Source organism: Capricornis sumatraensis, chromosome 4 (genome assembly GCF_032405125.1).
Source record: "Capricornis sumatraensis isolate serow.1 chromosome 4, serow.2, whole genome shotgun sequence".
NCBI lineage: Eukaryota > Metazoa > Chordata > Mammalia > Artiodactyla > Bovidae > Capricornis > Capricornis sumatraensis.
The window spans coordinates 37,279,852-37,300,002 of record NC_091072.1 but is presented as its reverse complement, the minus strand read 5'-3'; the positions used below and the strand labels follow the sequence as shown (position 1 = coordinate 37,300,002).

Below are 20,151 nucleotides of genomic sequence, written 5' to 3'. Positions count from 1 at the left end.
AAGGAAAGATATAAGCATCTGAATGCAGAGTTCCAAAGAATAGCAAGAAGAGATAAGAAAGCTTTCTTCAGCGATCAATGCAAAGAAATAAGAGGAAAACAACAGAATGGGAAAGACTAGAGATCTCTTCAAGAAAATCAGAGATACCAAGGGAACATTTCATGCAAAGATGGGCTCAATAAAGGGCAGAAATGGTATGGACCTAACAGAAGCAGAAGGTATTAAGAAGAGGTGGCAAGAATACACAGAAGAACTGTACAAAAAAGATCTTCATGACCCGGATAATCATGATGATGTGATCACTAATCTAGAGCCAGACATCTTGGAAAGTCAAGTGGGCCTTAGAAAGCATCACTACGAACAAAGCTAGTGGAGGTGATGGAATTCCAGTTGAGCTATTTCAAATCCTAAAAGAGGATGCTGGGAAAGTGCTGCACTCAATATGCCAGCAAGTTTGGAAAACTCAGCAGTGGCCACAGGACTGGAAAAGGTCAGTTTTCATTCCAATCCCAAAGAAAGGAAATGCCAAAGAATGCTCAAACTACCGCACAATTGCACTCATCTCACGGGCTAGTAAAGTAATGCTCAAAATTCTCCAAGCCAGGCTTCAGCAATACGTGAACTGTGAACTCCCTGATGTTCAAGCTGGTTTTAGAAAAGGCAGTGGAACCAGAGATCAAATCGCCAACATCTGCTGGATCATGGAAAAAGCGAGAGTTCCAGAGAAACTTCTATTTCTGCTTTAGTGACTATGCCAAAGCCTTTGACTGTGTGGACCACAATAAACTGTGGAAAATTCTGAAAGAGATGGGAATACCAGACCACCTGACCTGCCTTTTGACAAATCTGTATGCAGGTCAGGAAGCAACAGTTAGAACTGGACATGGAACAACAGACTGGTTCCAAATAGGAAAAGGAGTACGTCAAGGCTGTATATTGTCACCCTGCTTATTTAACTTATATGCAGAGTACATCATGAGAAATGCTGGACTGGAAGAAACACAAGCTGGAATCAAGATTGCCAGAAGAAATATCAATAACCTCAGATATGCAGATGACAGCACCCTTATGGCAGAAAGTGAAGAGGAGCTAAAAAGCCTCTTGATGAAAGTGAAAGAGGAGAGTGAAAAGGTTGGCTTAAAGCTCAACATTGAGAAAACGAAGATCATGGCATCTGGTTCCATCACTTCATGGCAAATAGATGGGGAAACAGTGGAAACAGTGTCAGACTTTATTTTTTTGGGTTCCAAAATCACTACAGATGGTGACTGCAGCCATGAAATTAAAAGACTCTTACTCCTTTGAGGAAAAGTTATGACCAACCTAGACAGTATATTCAAAAGCAGAGACATTACTTTGCCGACTAAGGTCCGTCTAGTCAAGGCTATGGTCTTTCCTGTGGTCATGTATGGATGTGAGAGTTGGACTGTGAAGAAGGCTGAGCACCGAAGAATTGATGCTCTTGAACTGTGGTGTTGGAGAAGACTCTTGAGAGTCCCTTGGACTCCAAGGAGATCCAACCAGTCCATTCTGAAGGAAATCAGCCCTGGGATTTCTTTGGAAGGAATGATGCTAAAGCTGAAACTCCAGTACTTTGGCCACCTCATGTGAAGAGCTGACTCATTGGAAAAGACTCTGATGTTGGGAGGGATTGGGGGCAGGAGGAGAAGGGGACAACTGAGGATGAGATGGCTGGATGGCATCACGGACTCGATGGACGTGAGTCTGAGTGAACTCCGGGAGATGGTGATGGACAGGGCGGCCTGGCGTGCTGTGATTCATTGGGTCGCAAACAGCTGGACACAACTGAGCAACTGAACTGAACTGAACTGAACAAATGTTTATTTGAGAGTGGATATGAAAAATATTAAGAAAAAAATTTTAAAGTATTAATATTTCAATATTCAATCCTTTCTGAAATAAAAAATATGAATTGATATGTTGAGAAAAACTAATTGAGATAGAAGAAAGGCAACTAAATGCTATAAGATATAAAATAATATATTCATGTTTACTTTTTGTTTTGGGCCAAAAATCTTAAGACTCAAGTGCTTTTAGTTTTAATATCCATCTACAAATTTGCACACCTGATTGTATGAGTGTTTAATGTTGGCATGTGTGTCTTTCCACAGAAATACTTACTTTATATGGGTAAGCTATTTTGTCTATAACATAGATTTTCCTGTTTCAGTTTAATTTTATGTTCACAGTGTATTTTCAAATTTGTCTTGTTTTATTTGATAGAGAAATACAGCACATTTCACAAAAATTCTTTTAATCAAATGTGTTTACTTGGAAATAATTTTATGTTAGTCGAGGATGCAGAAAAAAGCAGATCAAAGTCATACTCACTGTGGTAGTGCTGCTGGCAGGGAGCGTCTAATAATTGAATGGACTTGTCTGTAAACATCCAGCTTAGACATGCATCGGCAGGAGGTGTGATTGGCAAAACTGATTGTTACTGGTTTGGGACCTTGAGAGAGAGGCACTGTAATTTCAAACAACTACAAAGAAGGGACAAAAAGAAGAAAAATTATATAGATACTATAAAGCATTTCTGTGGTAAATGTTGGAGCCCCAAAAGTGCCAGTTTAACTCTTCATGATTAGGGAGTGCCACATAATGTATGCAGGATGCTAAAGTTTTTTGTGATTACAAGGAAAAACTATTTTCTGTCAAATCAATATCCTTTATCTGAACAGTAAACAGTCCATGTGCTTATCTCATGCCCCTATTATTAAGCATATTAGAATTTTGATAACCAACTAATGATTACAGAGATGTGACAGACCAATGTCACATGTTTCTTCAAGGAAGAAAGGATTGTTTCAGTCTTTGATTATTCCAGGGGGTTGAAAAATGGCACAGATATAAATATCTTTCTGATGTAAGAGCAAAGCTATTGGCCACAAAACCTGGAAATGTTTAGTTATGTCTTATTTTCTATAACCTGAGTACACACACATAAAATACCTAGATGTAAAATTGATTTTCATTCCAAATGAAATTTCAACTTCAAAGTAGCTTTACATTTTCTGATATATCTGATGAGTTTATTATGTTTAAAAGAAAGATACATTCATTAATAGATAAAGCATCATTTCTGCTGTTTTTACAAAAGTATTATGAAAATATAAGTGTAGAATAGGGTAGGACATCATACATGAGGGTGGATTAGAGTCTCAAATTTTGTTTAAAATCTTATTCTGAATGCCTTATTAATGGAGAAGTTCAGTTTATCTCTTCCTTTCACAAAAACAATGTTTTAAGTTGAATATACAAGTAAATTAGTGATTAAGTAAAACTAAGGATTTAAATCCCAAAGTTTCTTAAAATCTAAATTATGATCAGTAATAATGGTAAAAGCGAAATCCTGGCCATTACCTGCTTGAAACTATCTGTTCATAGTAATTTAACTACAGTCACACCATGTGTTACTTGGTATCTTTATGGATGTTTGAGTAGTGCTAGAAACGACAACACACTCTAGAGCCTTGTGAATCCATCTTCTGCTGTAATTTCATGGCAACCACGGAAGATCATGGTAAATATTTAGGGAATAGAAATAGTTGTCCATTTTGTTTATGCCTAGAGGGAGATTTATTAAAATGAAGTTTGAAGAATGAAATACGGAAATACCTAAATAATAAATGTACATTTTCTTCACTTGAAATGTACTTATTAAATATTCATGTAAAACTTCAGCTACTTTCTTAGCATCAGGTCCTTGGGAGGAGTTTGGGCACAGGCTCACATCCAGAGAGGGCACTTTATCAGCAACCACACTTATAAGTTGTGTGATCTTTGAAAAGTCATTTAAGCTTCTCAAAGCTGAATATTTCTTTTAAAATCAGTCAATTCAGGACAACGTTTCACCCATTAATTCATGGGACTGTGATACATATTTTGATTGCTCTGTAGATGTCAGTTATTTCCATACATTCTCAAGAATTTAGATATTTTTCCAGAGTATTTTCTATTCTGCATAGAAATCTCAACATATGATCTCAACATATCCCAGTATTATAATTTTGACCAGTTTCTTCTCTAAAAAGACATTTGTTTATGTAGTTTGGAGGAAACCTTTTTTTTTTTCTTGGTAAAATACCACATTGGCAGACATCTTTTGCACTATGCCTAATTCTTTTAAGAGAAGATAATTCTGTATTATCTATATATAATATAGTTTTTCTACTTCTTATAACATCTCTGGATCCTACATTAGGAACCAGCATTATAGAAAAAATATAAAGTGGTTTAGAAAATAAGCATTTTCTAAACTCATTTCATTTTATTTAATTTTTATATTTACAAATTAATTAAACCCTGTCATAGTGGAAATGATAGGAAGATGTATAGGTCAGCTCACAAAAACCTAAGAATTTATGTTTAATTCTTCTGTACCCAGATATATGTACCCAGAGCTTAAGAAAGCAAGTTAAGGGCCATTGGTATTAAGACTGGAATTAAAGTCTTGGACACTGATGACATTACTTGGTGAGATCATTCTGAATGAAAACAGAACATGTCTAATAATAGAAACCTGTGCAACAGGGAACATGTAAAAGATTGAAAAAAGATACATGAACTAGTAAACATGCCTGGGAAGAATTATGACCTGATGTGGAGAACCAGGAGGGGGTACTGTTGAGTGGAGGGAAGTAAAAGAAAGAGAGGGGACCCTGTGTGGTGACAGGGTCAAATGTCCTCAAGTGTGATAAGGACTGAGTGGAGATAACTGGGTACCAAGGCAGCTCTGTGGGCTGTAGTGGGGAGGGGTCAAAGGGCAGGAGCAGGTGGGGATGTAGAAACAATAAAGGTTGCCTCATATGACTGGAGAGGGAGGGATTAGACATTTCAGACCACAAGGGCATTTCTGCTTAGAAAATGCATATAAAAAACACTGCAAGATCTGGCATTATCTCAAGTGACACAAGGCAGAACAAGGCCTGATAGTGAAGGATAAGGCACCATTTGAGATAACAGCTACTGGGGAAGAGTGAATGATGGTTTCCCACCCCCAGACCTCAGCTGCATCCTTCCTCCATTCAATGATTGTTGCAAAACCAGGTTCCACCCTGGCATGACCTCCAAAAGGGAGAGCGCACAGTAAAGGAGCATTATCAGTGATCACGTACAGACTTCAGCCATTCCTGGCTGGATAATGACCACAATCAGGACCCACCCCAAAGCACCAGGTGTGTACCGGGGAACAGAAGATTGTTCTAGTGAAGACAGAGATCAGTAAAATGCACATTGAGAAGCATCTGCCCAGTGAAGTAAGCCTGGCCCTATACTTTCAAAGGGTGGAAGGGATTCTGGTTGGTGAATAGACTAGCTGTAAGGATAAAAGGACAGGTGAAGGGGCACTAAAAAAAACAGTCACTACAGAGAACTGTGTATTTCCTGTAAATTAAAAATTTTCATAAGCATTAGAACTGTGGAAGAGTTTAGGAGAAATTATTTATAATTAAGGAAAATAAAAATTTAATTATTGATGTTATAGGAATGTTTCTTGTTTGAGTCTACGTAGGTAATTGGCCAGTTGAATTAAGTTAATTTGATAAAAAGGAAGAAACAGGCTGAAAATTAAAGTAAAACACCTTTTCTTCTCTTGAAACGCATTTTCCACCTCCAAATTTTGACCTGAGAGTTTTTCAGGTGGTTTCCTTAATTCTCTACTTGACTGTGCCAGTGTGGAAAAAATTTAAGGGCCCGGAGAAAGATGGCTCTGACCAATATTAAAAGGAGAAAGATTTTTGATAATTAGTTTTATTCATCCATTAACTTTAGAAAAATTAGAAACATTCACTGAGATGTGCTGTAGGTGTGGGGTGGGCATTAAGGAGTAATTGTACCTATGCCAGCTGAAGATAACAGTTTCATCAATCAATGATTGAAAACCATAGTTAAGCAAAACTAACAATAAGAGTGAATTTGGAAAATAAATCTCTGTATATGTATAATGAGATTAGGTTAGAATTATGAACATACCAAATAATTTACCACAAATGCTGTTGGTAAACAAGAACCTGCAGTTTAATCCCTTTATGGAATCTTTGCCTGCTATTTCTATAACAGCTGAAACCAACACAGTGACTATAATTTTCTTTCAAAAGAGTTAAGGTGTAGCCAAACACATTAGTGTTTGAAACAATAGATTCTTTACACTTTAATACAATAAAAATCTTCGTACTTTGTCAGATTATTTTGTGCTTTAATGAGTGCACAACAGTACTTTCTATTTTAAATTTAAACTTATAGAGTACAAAGTTTATGCACTATGTTCAGTTTTAGCTAATAATTCTATGAATATACATATATCTAGAAAATACTAATTGATGATGATAATTATAACTTGATATTTTGAACATGAGTTTCCTCAAATAGTTTGATGTCATACAGTGAATTGTTCTTGAACAATGGATGTTTAGCTTGTATATAATTTGGCATCTAAATAATAATAAAACTCACCATGGGGATTGATGTTATACTATCAGTATATGCCTTTCATTAAGAGTCACTGGTTTGAGAAGATCAAAAAAATTTACATAAAGATGGCATTTAAACATGGATGGAAATTGAAAAAACTTTTTTGATTGTGTATTCAGTAAAACTGTAATAAACAAGAGGAAATGACAAACATTTCCAACTGAGAGGTCCTCATTTGCTATCAACTGGAATTCTTTAATAAGAATATTTAATGGTCCATTCCCACCAACAAGAATGGACTTCAAATAAAGCTTGAAACAATAGGTTGTTTACCCCAGCATAGCAACAGTTGTAAAGCAACAATTCCTTTTTCTACTTTTCTTGCAGGCTATGTAAGAGAAAGGTATAGGATTTCCTTTTTTGAGAAGATCCTGGGTTACAGGTTAGTACCAAATTCTAAAGAATGTTTGAATATTTGGCTACAAATATGACACACACAAAAAATGCCTTCCTTTACAACATACTTTTATCTCAAAATATGACCAGTTTCTCTTCAGAGACTAGTATCTCACTACTGGATTTAATTTAAATATTCCAACTTTGAGCCTGTTAATTAAATGTAGACACAAGGTGTAGCCCCAGAAAGCATGGCTAATAACTGCAGAGAAAGTGAAGTGAAGTCGCTCAGTCACGTCCGACTCTTTGCGACCCCATGAACTGTAGCCCACCAGTCTCCTCTGTCTTGTCCTGGGATTCTCCAGGCAAGAGTACTGGAGTGGGTTGCCACTTCCTTCTCCAGGGGATCTTTCCAACCCAGGGATCGAACCTAGGTCTCCCACATTGTAGGCAGGTGCCTTACCGCCTGAGCCACCAACATGGCTTAAAGACTAATAATTGCAAAATCCAATAGAAAAACTACACAACATTTAAACAAATCATCCTCCAAATGGGAAAGAGGAAAATTGAGGGTTTATTTTTAACCTTTCAATTGAGTATACTAACCATATGGCTAGGTATCAAGAGGTTATGGAACTTAAGTTAGGTCTGGGAAGACAGCAGGCCCTTATTAGGACATCTGATATTGAATTCATTTTACATGTTTTTATACATAAAATGTACATACAGTAATACAGTTAAAATAAAAATGCCAATTCAGGAGTTTTAGAATTACTGAATAAAACTTGTGGACATGATCAGTACCTTAAGTTGGAAAAAGTGTTATGTCTAATAGATACATTAATTTTCTTCTGAAGGCAAATGTGATTCTTAAAGAAACTTCTGATAACTGTTATTTGTCTAGAGTTCTTTTCCCACATCTGGGAAAAACCTGATTTCCAACAACTGTTCTTGCCAAATACTACTTAGCTAAAGATTCAAAACAAATTGCGTTCCACTTGTTAAATACATATGAATGTAATAAATTACTCCTTCAGACTGCTAGTGTTCTGTTTAATTAATGGAAGAACTATCCTTGTCAGCAGTACAAAATAATCCTTCTAAGTTTCACTCCACTGCTGCAGTTTACTTAGGATTAAGTGCCTTTTGCAGTGAAAGACAATTTTAGGAAACATTTACTTTAACTCCAACATATCTGTAGCAGTTTTGCTAATCTATATGCGTAATTTCCTTATAACAAAAAAATAGAATGGCTGTTTCTTTTTAAGATGGCAATATGGAATTTTAAATAATGTGGTTCTTGTACATGAGAATGAGGAAAGGAAGTTTAGCGCCCAGACAGCCGCTTCTTCTGTCGGCACGAATGCATTGTTTCTTTGGTTCTAACTCTGAGATATCCACGGGAAACCCATGGATTTAGCAATTCTTTTTTCATTCCCATCTTCAGTGAAGCTGCTTAATGACAATACCAACATTTAAATAACTTTTTATCCAAATACCGGCTTGAAAGCAGATGCCTTCTGCTTCTGCCATCAAATAATTTACATTCCTCAAAATCTGCTTTCTACTTTTTGGTTATGTGTCTTAAACATACAACTTCTCATGAGAAAATACGCTTGAAGCATATGTTTAGGAACGAGGTCAAGAGGACATCCTAACTGTGTAACTTTTCAAAGTTGCTTAGATATTATTTGGGAAGGACTTTGAGGCAGTTGTTGTCGATTAGCTCACTCTGGAATGCTTAGTGCATGTGGTTTTACTTTGCAGCTCACGGCTGGCTTCCTCACACATGCTGATAACCTGCCCTTCGTGAAGCACCATAAAAATGCTCTATAAGTTTCTACTAAAAATTTGGGTTGTACATTACTTAAGGTACATTGTCCTTACAGTTTATATGATTCTAGTTGGTGATTTGGTGCCAAAAGATGTCTGGAATTCCTGTAACAAAACAAAAACTTTTTTTTTTTCCTTCAGAAAAATATCAGTAAGAAACTTCCTTTTGTGTTTGAAAACAATCATCACATGCTCCCATTTATACTACTCGGAAAATAAAATAAAACAGATAATTATATTAGTAAAAACGTCAAAGACAGAAACAGTGCCTTTAGCAGTTTCATGTCTTGCTCTCCTTGGTTTGTGAATCTTCTTGATAGGCACCACCTAGTAGGTGCTTCACCACACTTGCTTAATTGAATTAAAATTGAAATTCTCCCTTTTCCTATTAAAAAAATCTGAGTGGATTCTTCAGGTTGGAGAAGGGCATGAAGTTACAAAACCATGGGACTATCATGACTGAATATTGGCCATCCCTCAGCATTGGTTTTCAATCTTCCCTCCTGATATGAGAATTCTCTAAGCAGTAACAACCACATCAAGGCTCCAAAAAACCATTCATCAATGTGAGGTTTCTTCCTACACCTACAGCTGAAGATCCAATCACTGCTGCAGGATTCTAAAATTACATGCCCAATATTCCTCTGGTATCTCCACCTACTTACCACTCAGATGCTTCAAAATCAGCCTAGTTAAAACTCTACCTTTGACCTCAGATCTGTTCCTTTTTATCTAAGGAGCTATTCTATTCAGTGCCCAGTGTTTACTGTGTACCAACTACTGCACTGTTATGCCCCATAGTGATAACCAAACACAGTCTTTGCTTTCTTAGGGTTTAGAGCATGGGAAGTAAAATGATCTGACTGGTAAGGTGATGATGCTATGTTGGATGAGCAACAAAGGCTGCTACTGAAGCACAGGAAAGGATGCTGTGAAGATGACATTTATGTCCAGGCTTGAGGATGAGCAGAAATTAGCTAGACAAGTGGGGATATGGAGTGGTGTGTAAGGAGATGTTTCAAACACAAAGACCAGTTTACCAACACATTTGCTGTATGCTGGCTCACTGTCAATAAGCAATGTTACTGGAGAGTTTTGAGCAGTGTCAGATTTATCATTTAGAAAGAGAAAACACTGCTATAATGTGGGAAAAGGATTGAAGGGAAGTAGGAAGGGGGCTTTGACATCATTTTGCAGCTGGTCCATGTGTAATGGTCCTGGTAATGGATGGATATGGTCCAGACCAGGGTGAGGTCAGCAGATTAAAGGCACTGACGGGTCCCAGAGATGTTGGAAAGGTATAGGAATCACTGATTGGGCTTTTAGTGAAAGGAAGAAAAATTGGATCAACCGACTAATAAAAGAATGGCATCATTTACTAAGACAGAGAATACTGAAGAAAGAAAAAGATTTATTGACTTATTTGTGAGGATGCTATTGGGGGCAGGGATAGGATGGGATCTGGTGTGTCACAGACTGACTCTGACTGTCTGGGGGAAGCCCAGTCACGAGGTTGAGTAGGCTGTGGGGAAACCACGAGAGAAGTCTGAGGTGGAGATGAAGACTTAGGGGAGGGATCCCCAGAAGAGCAGAGAGAGAAGGTAAGGAGGGAGAGCAGGTACAGTCAGAGGAGGGTGCCCGGGGCAGGACCCAGAAGACTAAGTGCCTCCTTACCAACTGACTTCAAATTTTTAATTGCAAACTCCTGAAAATCTTTTAAAAATTGAAGTACTAAAATGAAAAGTACCCCACTATTTATAGTTACACAGTTAAAAATTGCTGCTTTGCAGATCAGAATTTATAAGAATTGTGAAACGTGATTATTGTAAGTATCAAGTCTATTGAAAAGGATCCAAACAAAATGGGAAAACAACCTAAACCAACAACAATAAACCAGACAGACTTCAAAAATGGTGCAGCAAATTCCAATTGTTTTTCTTGAGAGCAGATAATAGGGAGGAAGCAGGTAAAACGAATAGTAGCAACATCATAAATGTATTATAAAATAATCCTAAATTCTGTGAAGTCTTGAGGTGAAAGAAGGTGAAATACAGCCAGAACTATTTCCATATGATATAAAGTAGACTTAATTTTCTTCCAGGAAAAATATACCATGTTTGATGTTTAAGTACTGAGGCTACTGGATCAAATTCTGTTTTACTTACACATAGCACTTAAACTGGAGAAGACAACGGCACCCCACTCCAGTGTTCTTGCCTGGAAAATCCCATGGACAGAGGAGCCTGATGGGTTGCTGTCTATGGGGTCACACAGAGTTGGACACGACTGAAGCGACTTAGCAGCAGCAGCAACACTTAAACTTAGCACTAAATGCTCTTAGCCCTGGAGACTTAGAATTTCTGAAGCCTAAACCCCTTTAAGGCCTCCAACGTGGCAGAGCAGTTTGTATGCTATGTAATACTTGTCTGTACATAAATACTTTCACTCTGATACCAATTAGGTGAATATGTGACCTAATTGGACCAGTGACCTAATTAGAGAATAAATATGCAGTGGTCACAGAAAACTACTAATGGTTTGTTGAAGACTAAATATATTTGTTTTGCTTACTAACAAAGAACTGATTTTCTGTTTCCCAAATTCAGACTTTTACCTAAGGGACTCCAACTTGGCACACATGTAAACACATATTTAGTAAGCTGATAGTAAGAGAAATAGAATGTTGACTTTTGCTTGTATTAAATATAAATGGGAAAAAAAGGAAAAACTTCTTTCCAATTTGTTAAAGAAATAGATCTTTTTAAAAGATGGAGCTGCAAAAAAAAAAAAAAAAAGATGGAGCTGCAATTTATAAAAGAATCACTTAAAAATCACGCAAGTGAGTTAATCAACTTTTTAATATCATTAAACATTAAGAAATTGTTTTAAAGTCTGATTGAATACTTAAGGATTAAGGGTCAGAGAACCAACTCCCTGAAACTGTAGGGCAAATGCTGTGGATGTGTCTGTATTTTCATTTATTTTCTGGTGACAGGATCCATGGTTTTGGGGTCCTATAAGGGGGTGTGCACTCCTGTGGTGGGCACCTGGATGATCAGTGCTGTGGACGTGTCTGTATCTTCATCTTTTTTCTGGTGAGAGGGTCCATGGTTTTGGGGGTCCTATAAGGGGGTGGGCACTCCCTCTGTGGTGGGCACCTGGATGATCAGTGCTGTGGACGTGTCTGTATCTTCATCTTTTTTCTGGTGAGAGGGTCCATGGTTTTGGGGGTCCTATAAGGGGGTGGGCACTCCCTCTGTGGTGGGCACCTGGATGATCAGTGCATGAAACAGACCTGTTCTTCCCTTTGTGGAGGTGACAGACACTAGTCAAATAATAACGACCCTATACTGTAAACTAAATGATTATAAGGTATAGTTGTTGTTTTGAAACAAAAGTATTAGAAACCACAAAGAATTTTTAAGAATACTGAGTGTAAACCAGTCATAAAAATCTCACCCAGGACTTCCTGGAGCCATGCAATACTTGAGGTCTGAGGAGGTGGATCTTGGCGAGAGGAGACTAGAAGGCCAGGACACCTCAGAGGTGTGTGCAAAGGTCTGGGCCGGAGAGGGAACTGAAGGAAGCTGAGAACACGCGGACTAGAAAGAGGGAGGTCAAGGGCGAGTCGTGTTAGAAGATGCAGTGGAGGAAGGCAGAGGCAGTGATGGAGAATTTGGTCTTATTCTAGGAGCAACTGGGAATCGCTGAAGGCCTCTTACTCTGGAAACCGAGAGCATCAGTCTTATGTGTTTGAAAATATCCCCGGGGGTGATGTAGAGGATGGATAGGAAGCAGGGACCGGGAAGCTGGGAGAGCAAGGGGGATGGTGTTTCCTAAGTCGGAAAGTGCATCAGAAGTGCCTTGGATGACAGACATGGTGCTGGGCATGGGGATTCGAGACACTTAGGGGACAAAACTAAGAAATTAACATCTGATTTGGTGACAGTCCCATCAGAGACGATTTCTCTCTTTCTGACTAGAGATGACGTCATGCAGTGAGAGGGAAAACTAGAAGACCAGGTGCTTTTTATGGTGCTGTTGTTGTTTGGGGTTAGTTTGATATTGCAGAGAAAAAGCCTGATTGAGGAACTTTACACAAAATGTTGGGCATAGGTATCTAAAGAAGATATATTCTGAATAATTTAATGTAAATATTAAAGTAATCATTAATGTTACTCTATAAAGCTTGAGACATTGTAAAACCAGATTCATTTAAAACACTTTCTAATTAACACATAGTAGAAGAATTTGTGGGGGATTAGTAATGAAACAATAACATAGAACAACAGACCGGTTCCAAATGGGGAAAGGAGTAGTCAAGATTGTATATTGTCACCCTGCTTATTTAACTTATATGCACAGTACATCATGAGAAATGCCAGGCTGGATGAAACGCAAGCTGGAATCAAGATTGCCGGGAGAAATATCAATAACCTCAGATATGCAGATGACACCACCCTTATGGCAGAAAGTAAAGAGGAACTAAAAAACCTCTTGATGAAAGTGAAAGAGGAGAGTGAAAAGTTGGTTTAAAGCTCAACATTCAGAAAATTAAGATCATGGCATCTGGTCCCATCACTTCCTGGGAAATAGATGAGGAAACAATGGAAACAGTGAGAGGTTTCATTTTCTTGGGCTGCAAAGTGTCTTCCTCCTTGGAAGAAAAGCTATGACCAAACTAGACAGTATATTAAAAAGCAGAGGCAGTTCTTTGCTAACAAAGGTCCGTCTAGTCAAAGCTATGGTTTTTCCAGTAGTCATGTATGGATGTGAGAGTTGGACTATAAAGAAAGCTGAGTGCCAAAGTATTGATGGTCTTGAACTGTTGGAGTCAAAGCTATGGTTTTTCCAGTAGTCATGTATGGATGTGAGAGTTGGACTATAAAGAAAGCTGAGTGCCAAAGTATTGATGGTCTTGAACTGTTGTGTTGGAGAAGACTCTTGAGAGTCCTTTGGACTGCAAGGAGATCCAACCAATCCATCCTAAAGGAAATCAGTCCTGAATATTCATTGGAAGGACTGATGCTGAAGCTGAAACTCCAATACTTTGGCCATCTGATGTGAAGAACTGACTCACTGGAAAAGACTGATGCTGGGAAAGATTGAAGGTGGGAGGAGAAGAGGACAACAGAGGATGAGATGGTTAGATGGCATCACTGACTCAATGGACATGAGTTTGAGTAAGCTTCGGGAGTTGGTGATGGACAGAAGGCCTGGCATGCTGCAGTCCGTGGGGTCGCAAAGAGTTGGACATAACCGAGTGACTGAACTGAACTGAGTAATGAAAAATATCTTCGGATGTTGTCAACTGTTAACTTATTTTCATGAAGTAAATAAATGAACTATTGAAAAAACAGGAATTTTCAGAAAAGAACAACAAAATTCCAATACTACAACGGCTGTCATTCAAATCTATATGATATAAGCACTTAAGAAATAAAATTTCATCAACTAATTCTAATAAGGCAGTTCTAAAATGATAAATTATGAGCTCTTAATAGATACATTTTGTTTTACTTGGTAAAATAATTCCTTAAAAATCTATCATTTGAGTGTATTGCATATCATCCTAATTTTAAAAGAGACATAGCCCTTTATTCTTTGGAAAACTCAACTGGTATATCTAGGCCTTAAAAAAAATCAATGCAAGGTGATATTTCATTTAAATGAAGCACCACAGTAATAAACAATATTGTCTAGGATGCACATCACACCACTTGACTGAAATATTTTAAAATATACACAACTAAAGGTATTCAAAAAATGTTTTTTACAATAATTCCTAAATCCCTCATGTTTATTTTCTGTAACTTTAAAAAAGTCAACTTTTTTTTTATCAGACTCAGAAGACCAAAATTCCTTTTAAATAAGAGTTTAAGTTGAATATAAAAACAGCATTATTTTTAATCTTAATATCTTTTAAAAATCAATACTACCTTTTGGAGAATATGATACTGTCATTAAGTGTTTCCATTTGATTTTTAAAAAGTGGCTTTGATGCCACTATATAAACAGAGTTCATAGAGTATCAGTTATTTTTTTGGTGATAGTCTCATCAAAAACACAACTATTGAAAAATTAACTTCATTCCTCACAGACAATAGAAGCAGCTCTGAATTGAGCTAATCTACTTAAAAAATCTTTTTCTTTTGATGTGGACCATTTTTAAAGTCTTTATTGAGTTTGCTACAATATTGCTTCTTTTTTTTATGTTTTAGTGTTTTGGCTGCAAGGCATGTAGGGTCTTCGATCCTCAACCAGGGACAGAACCCGTGCCCCCCAATATTGGAAGGTGGAGTCCCAACCACTGGACTTCTGGGAAGTCCCTGAGCCAAGCTCCTTGAAAGGGGGCGCGGGGGAAGCCGGGCCGCGGAGGGCTGTGCCGGAGCCGCACACCTACCGTCTTGCTGAGGTAACTTGTGCTGGTGTTCATGCACTGTTGCCCCTCGCTGTTGCAGCAGCCCCCACATCTGTAGACGGACACACATGGAGGTTTAAAGAAGGTGTTTGTGGCTGCTCCAAACTCCTTCCCCACATCTATACACACCTCCCGTGGCATGCATTGAGTCTTTCTCCACTCATTATCAATACCTGTCGGGTCACAGGGAAGGCCGTAAGTTACACAGATGCCAAGGTGGAAAAACCCACAGCAGTTGGAAGTCACTCACAATGGATTGCAGAGTTAAGATTTAGATGTAATACTTTAAAGAAATAGTTGATGGGATCCTACATTGCCCTGTGAGCTGGAATAGGATATGGTCTTTAACAGAGCAGCTAAAGGTATTTTCTATAAAAACAAAACAAAACAAAACAACTAATGTCTAGTACCATGTAACAAGCTACATTAGTGTTATGCTTCCTTACAATTAGAATAGATTCTACAGCACAAATAGAGCAGATTCTACAAGACAATTAGAATAGATTCTACAGTACTTTACTTGTCCATGTGTGCTCAGTCATGTCGGACTCTTTGTGAATCCATGGACTTAGCCTCCAGGCTCCTCTGTCCATGGGTTTTTTTTTTCCAGCAAGAATACTGGAGTGGGTTGCCATTTCCTCCTCCAGGGCTCCTCCCAACTCAGGGATCGAATCCTTGTCTCTTGGCTCCTGCACTGGCAGGCGGATTCTTTACCACTGAGTCACCTGGGAGATCCCTGAAAATTTAACATAGATGCTTATAAAACCCATGGAGATAGAATCATGCTCATTTGCTATTATATGTAGTATTTTTAATGTTGCAATGCAAATATAAACAACATGTTTAATTTTTCTTTTTAAACTGAGTTGTGAATGAGATGATGGCTTTGGTTTTGGAAACTCATTTTTAGGCTGGTGACCATGTCTTGGTGATAGCTACTTGAAAAGAGAAGGTATTTTCTAGCAACTGGGACATGTATCCTGAACAAAGTTTTTTTTCAGGAAAGTAAAAACTTCCTATTCCTTGCATGCTTTCTCTTGGAATTCTGTTTCCAGTGAGTTGGTGTTTTACCTATGGCACTGTTGCCTCTTTAAAGACCGCATTACAGATGATGTACTTCTTAAATGTTCTAGTTTATTTTTCTCCTATTTCCCCTAAAATAAATTTTCTAGAAAAAAAAAAAAGATATAAACTGTGGGTTATTCAGTCATGAATCCATTTTGTTTGTTTGCTTTTGTTCTCAAAATAATTTGTAATCTCAAACGTTTATAGCAGCTAATATCTAACAACTGAAAGGAATTATTTGTTAAGTAGTCCCAGGGGGTCTATGCCACTTTGTGCAACACCATAATTTTTCGTGACTGCTGCTTAGAGATCTCTCACTAACTTTACCAAAGTCCAGCTCTCAAGTTAAGTTCCATCTAAAGCAACAAGAAACAAATAGCAGCTGACAAGATGATTTTGGATGATGTAGAAAGTAAACATTTCTATATCCAAAGCAAAAGAAAAGTTATGTGCAATTATTTTTTGTGATACAGAATGTTTAAGTGATTGAAGTGTTATGGTGTATAAAATGTTTGTACGTTTTAAAATTTTTCTGATGGGGTATCATCTCAAGTTAAAAAAAAATTACAGTGTGCTGATATACATGCACCTGTCTTTATTTTTCAAGAAACCACTTTAACCACTCACAGTGAAATCTTAAAATTCTGTATTTGGAAAATAATTCTTTACTTTCTGTTTTACTTTTGGCCTTAAAGGTATTCAGTAGTATTACAAACGCTGAAATTAAAGGATCAGAATGGCAATTTGCACTGGGTTGACATATGAAGCTTATTATATATTTTCTTTTGCCATACTTACTTCTTAAGATCTCTGTATTATAATGTGCTGCAGCAAATTTTAGAGTTTCTCCTGTCCTTGTGTTGGTGTTAGCCTGTTCTTTACTATGTTGCCAGCCTCCTTTCCTTAACTGACACTTGTACATTTTCCAATATTCGGGGTAGAGCACAGTCATGAGTTCATCCACACTGGACACTGACCGCAGCTGCTCTTCCATTTCTTTGCCTGCATAAGCCTGTGGAAGAAGAATGCAACATAGTACTTCTCAGATTAAGGAAACAGATGCACTAGAAAACCTTCAGGCTTGTTTGATATATATATGTATATGTGCATATATATATATAGATAATACATGCTAGATTTCTATTAAAATATTATTCATTTTCCCCAAATTGCTTAACTTTTCTTGGTAAAATCACATTCATCTTTTAGTTTGAATCAATACAATTTAAATTAAATTAAATATCACAATTAAAATATAAAATACACGTTTGGTCATTAGGATAGAAAATTTTGAGACAAAATTTTAAAAATAATTTCTAAAGTAGCTTATTTTATTTATCATTGTTTTACAAAGTTGATGAACGTGCAAATTTAAAAGTTATCTAAGCTTCTGCTGCTGCTGCTGCTGCTAAGTCGCTTCAGTGGTGTCCGACTCTGTGTGACCCTGTAGACGGCAGCCCACCAGGCTCCCCCATCCCTGGGATTCTCCAGGCAAGAACACTGGAGTGGGTTGCCATTTCCTTCTCCAGTGCATGAAAGTGAAAAGTCAAAGTGAAGTTGCTCAGTTGTGTCCAACTTTGCGACCCTATAGACTGCAGCCTACCAGGCTCCTCCATCCATGGGATTTTCCAGGCAAGAGTACTGGAGAGGGTTGCCGTTGCCTTCTCCGAAGCTTCTATTACCCTCCGACATAAATAAGATTAGGTAAAAATCCAGTCTATGATAATTCTTTGTTTCACTTTTAGTTATTAACATTAATAAAATATAATTAAGCAGGATGCTTGAAATTAGGAATTTTAGTTTATGAAAACTATTTTAGAACAAAAGATCCCATAGATTTTAATAACAGAATCACAATAAGGTTTACATTTTGGCAGAACCTTCCAGTATTTCCAAAAAGTCTGAACATCAAGATTTATTCTGCCAGTAAAAAGACATGCTACAATAGCTCAGAGAACATGAATTCTGCTAATTAGTTAATGGTCTATATTGGTGTATTCAATTAAGTAGAACATTCCAAGTTATGTTCAAGTCGTTACCATATCTAAGAAAAAATACATTTTTTTTTCCTAAATTATACCTTGAAACTATGGAAAATGGGACATTGTTTAACTTTATATGCAAAGTGAAATACTTCATCAAATATTTATTTTTATATTGCCATGATTATCCCATCTTAGGTCTAACTATATAATTAAATACTTTGGACATTAAGTCTCAAAGTTAAGCTCCACTGGAATCAATCTGAGAGGTGTTAAAAATGGAGCTACTTGCCGCCCACCTCCCCTGCCAGGTATCTTGCATGACATCAGGATCTACATTCCAACAATTTACAGATTTCCCTTTCTAATTTCTGAAGTACAAAATTAATTTATTTGCTTTAAAAATCAAAATACAGTTAAATTGAAAGTGTTTCTACCACACTCCAAATCATTCTGATGTAGGTGATTTTTGTACTACATTCTGAGAAACATAATCTAAGATAGTTTTCTTACATTATCACAGAGGCTCCTAGGCAGTAGCTTATGAAACAGGTTCCTTCCTATTAGATAATAAAACTGGCCGTGTAGTTCAGCACTTCCCCCTTCCTCACTGTTGTGTGAATTGAGTATATGGATTCATCTCTTCAAGCCTGGTATTGATAGTAATCCATGGCTTTCTCAAAGATTACAGGATGATACACCAGGCAGTTATACAAAATACAACTCTACTGAATAGATCAAGAGTCAGGTGGACAGGAGACTTTAGCTTACACAAAAGTGACAAAGTATCCTCTCACAGTCTCCCAATTAAATGCGTATGAAATATCTTTCTTAGGAAAATGTCACATGAGACACAAGATTCAAGAATCATCAACATCTCAGAATCTTAAAGGATTACTACCAAAGAGAAGACTCTCCTGGTGGCTCAGATGGTAAAGCGTCTGTCTACAATGCGGGAGACCTGGGCTTGATCCTTGGGTTGGGAAGATCCCCTGGAGAAGGAAATGGCAATCCACTCCAGTACTATTGCCTGGAAAATCCCATGGAGAGAGGAGCCTGGTAGGCTACAGTCCATGGGGTCACAAAGAGTCGGACACGACTGAGCGGCTTCACTTTCACTGAAGAGAAAGATGGTAAAATACATGGGTGTATCTGTGTCACTGCCACCTGGAGGAACATGTCATGGGTGGAGTTCTGTTTGCCTGTTTGCATGACTAGCCCTTGAACACCCAGAGTAATGTGAGACTGTGAGACTGGTGGGTCCCTGGGCCCTGAGGTACTTTCCCCCATGACTCAGCTGGAATCAAAGCCAGGTTGTGACCTAACCTGATCACTTGAGTCTCACAAGAAACAGGCAGGAATGTTCTCTTTACCAAAAGGAGCTGCAATACAATACCAACATTGTGTGACACGGTGAAAGGTACACACGAAACTATTGCTTGAGAAGGATGTTGGTGAAGTGGGCTTTCAATTAAGTATTATGTGAAGTTTCATGGCAAATCACTTTTGTACTTTAAAATTTAAAAAGGAAAATAACTCTAACAATAATTACATCTGTAAGAGAAAATAACTGATTACCCAATAGAGAAACAGAAGAAAACATAAGCATGTAAACTCACAACAGAGAAAATGCAGTATAAAAAATGAAAAAGATACTAGAAAATAAAAGTTACCCTATTTACCCTATTTATACTCTTAGATTGAAAAAAGGCCTTTCTAGAAGTGAATAGGAAAACAAAATGTAAACTATTTTTATGGTAGAAAACACTGTAAACAAAAGACAGAGGATAAAGTAGAAAAATCATTGGCAATACACATGACAGATAGAAAAGGGCTAATATTCTCAAAATATTATATGAACATATTAAGAAAATATAAGCAGACACTTCAAAAGAAAAATGGACAAAGTACTTGAACTGCATATTCACAGAGAGTAAATACAATTCATTGTACTTGGTGACAGCAGAAATGAAGGAAACTAGCATCCCTTTCAGTCCTGGTGAGAGTATAAATTTGTATAGC

At 37.4% G+C, this 20,151-nt stretch overlaps 1 protein-coding gene across 1 annotated transcript in view; it reads right to left on the bottom strand.

Annotated features, from left to right (window-relative positions):
- VEGFC (vascular endothelial growth factor C) overlaps positions 1 to 20,151 on the bottom strand; it is an 87,513-nt gene that overhangs the window by 12,332 nt on the left and 55,030 nt on the right. Inside the window, exons 2-4 of the mRNA XM_068970960.1 lie at positions 16,946 to 17,159; positions 15,065 to 15,255; positions 2,353 to 2,504 (exon numbers count right to left, since the gene is read on the bottom strand). Coding sequence (XP_068827061.1) covers positions 2,353 to 2,504; positions 15,065 to 15,255; positions 16,946 to 17,159 — 557 coding nt within the window. The remainder of the gene's footprint in view (positions 1 to 2,352; positions 2,505 to 15,064; positions 15,256 to 16,945; positions 17,160 to 20,151) is intronic.